We start from the raw sequence: 2,188 nt of genomic DNA on the forward strand, positions 1-2,188 counted from the left end.
ATATATTATATTTTAATTAGGTATGCTGCGTATCACCGTGTTAATAGAGCTCAGTGTCAAAATCGTATCAAAACAGCCATTCAACGAAATGCTGTTTCTTTAATTCAGTTAAATGTGTCTCTGGCGGGATTTGAACCTGCAACCTCTCGCAATCTAGTGTAATACCCATTAGACCACGGGGACCTAGGGTATACATGCATATTCAACCCCATGCACTTTCTTTTATACAACTGACTGAAACGCTCACACATTATGGTGGAGCTATTGTTAAGCTAAGAAAGTTTATACTGTAATAGGTCACAATTAGGAATATATAATTTGATATTTTGTTTCTTAATACAGCCCTCTAGTTATATATTCATACAATATTACCATATAATACCTTAATTTCTTCTTGTGTATCAATTTGTTTCTTCCAACATTGTCATTCATTTTAATTCTTTGATCTTTTTATATCCATATTGTTAAAAATTTATATTGCAACCATTTATAGCACCATTCGTGGGAGATTCGTTGCAACATTTATTATATACTAATTTGCAAATATTCGTCACGTTTTGAGGACACTATATCCATCATTTTCAGTGCCTGCTTTGGAATAGCAAAATTACTTGCAAATAAAAAATTCCTTTATTATAGGTGCAGGCATATTGCACATAATATCATTCTCACTGTTTAGTTCTTTTCTATTAGGGAGGTGAAGGCACAACCGATGAAATGTGTGTAGCTTTCCTGTACTATTATCCAAGACAACCAAAATTATATAACTGCTTATCCAGTCCGAGTGAGACTAGTTTCATCAACATACTTGGACTACATAAGGACAATATGTAAGGATATTAACATCACAATAATTCTTATACTTGTATCAAATACTCATCATAATGATCATCAACAACATCATCCTCCTCATCATAATCATCTCACAATCATAATCATCATCCTTATCATTATCATCTTCACTATTATCATCATTATTACTTAGTCAGCAGCAAGCAGACTGTGTTCTATTTTTCTAGCGTTCTTATCCAGTAAGCAGCAGGCAGAATAGGTTATGTTTGTTAGCGTTCTTGCGCCTTCAACGAAACTTGGTTAGTATAACTGGTGAAACATTCCCATACGTGGGATGTCCACCATTTGGGGTCAAAGTTCACACAGGGGTCATTAAGGTCAAATAACCAAAAATCGTATAAAAGACTACTCCTGTCACTAATAAGTGACCCAAGCTCACAAACGGGCTGTAAACTCGTCCTCAGGCCAAAATGAGTTTTTGTTATAGTGGCATAGAACATATCATTTACTTTAAAATGACAGTTAAATGAACTCAATCGGGTGTCTGGAAGCAAAGTTATGACCGTTCGAATAATTGTCATCTTATCAACTTTCTTAAAGCAAGTTTTGAGAAAAATGCTTTTATTTTCGGCAGGTTTCTATTCATTTTTCATTAGCTCCCATCCGAAAATGGCTAAATTTTACCTCTTACAGTTGGACGTTTAAACTCAAACTTCAGGAATAGTAAGATTAATAGTTATACTTTACTTATTACACAAAAACCCAATTCACACAAAATTCACATTCTACGCCCTATTCTGGGTATTGAGGCTTGTTTCTCAATACAGTGCAGTGCGAGTTTACAACCCGTTTGTGAGCTTGGAATATGTGTAAAGGACAAGACTATGTTATGTTAATTATTAACATAACATAGTCTTGTCCTTTAGCATAAGGCAGAGTCTATAGAATGTTCAGGGATTTGGAATCGAAGGTCATTGTGGGGTAATTTTTATCTTCTTCTGGTAACACACTTTGCCATTATAACCGGTGACACTTCCCATGCATAGGGTGTTCACAGCTTGGGATCAAAGGTCACACGGAAGTCATTCAGTGGCTAAAAAACTCAAAATCGCATAAAAGACTACTTCTGTCACAAATAAAGGAACACAGTCTTTTTACTTTCCACACATGTATTGGCATAAGTCTGAGTCTACATGGTGTTCAGGGATTTCATATAAATGTTTTCCTGGCAACATTTAAAAACCCTGCTAGTGGCAAACGGTTGGTCTGATTTCAAACAAACTTGGTCAGTATAACCAGTAAAACCTATTAGTTTATTGTGCATTAAAAAAGTAAATAAAACGCTCTCTTTCATTGATTTTGAAAATGAGAAAAACAAAAAGAAAAACCTCACGAA

At 34.8% G+C, this 2,188-nt stretch overlaps 1 protein-coding gene across 1 annotated transcript in view; it reads left to right on the forward strand.

Annotated features, from left to right (window-relative positions):
- The window catches only part of LOC117108332 (DBH-like monooxygenase protein 1 homolog), a 13,507-nt gene extending 12,247 nt beyond the window's left edge, over nucleotides 1-1,260 (forward strand). The window contains exon 11 of the mRNA XM_033250317.1: nucleotides 694-1,260. Within this exon, the coding sequence (XP_033106208.1) occupies nucleotides 694-834 (141 nt within the window). The 3' untranslated portion in view covers nucleotides 835-1,260. The remainder of the gene's footprint in view (nucleotides 1-693) is intronic.
- The last annotated feature ends 928 nt before the right edge of the window (nucleotides 1,261-2,188 follow it).

The sequence above is a fragment of the Anneissia japonica genome, unplaced genomic scaffold (genome assembly GCF_011630105.1).
Source record: "Anneissia japonica isolate Jap-2015-1 unplaced genomic scaffold, ASM1163010v1 scaffold426_len1935630_cov189, whole genome shotgun sequence".
Lineage (NCBI taxonomy): Eukaryota > Metazoa > Echinodermata > Crinoidea > Comatulida > Comatulidae > Anneissia > Anneissia japonica.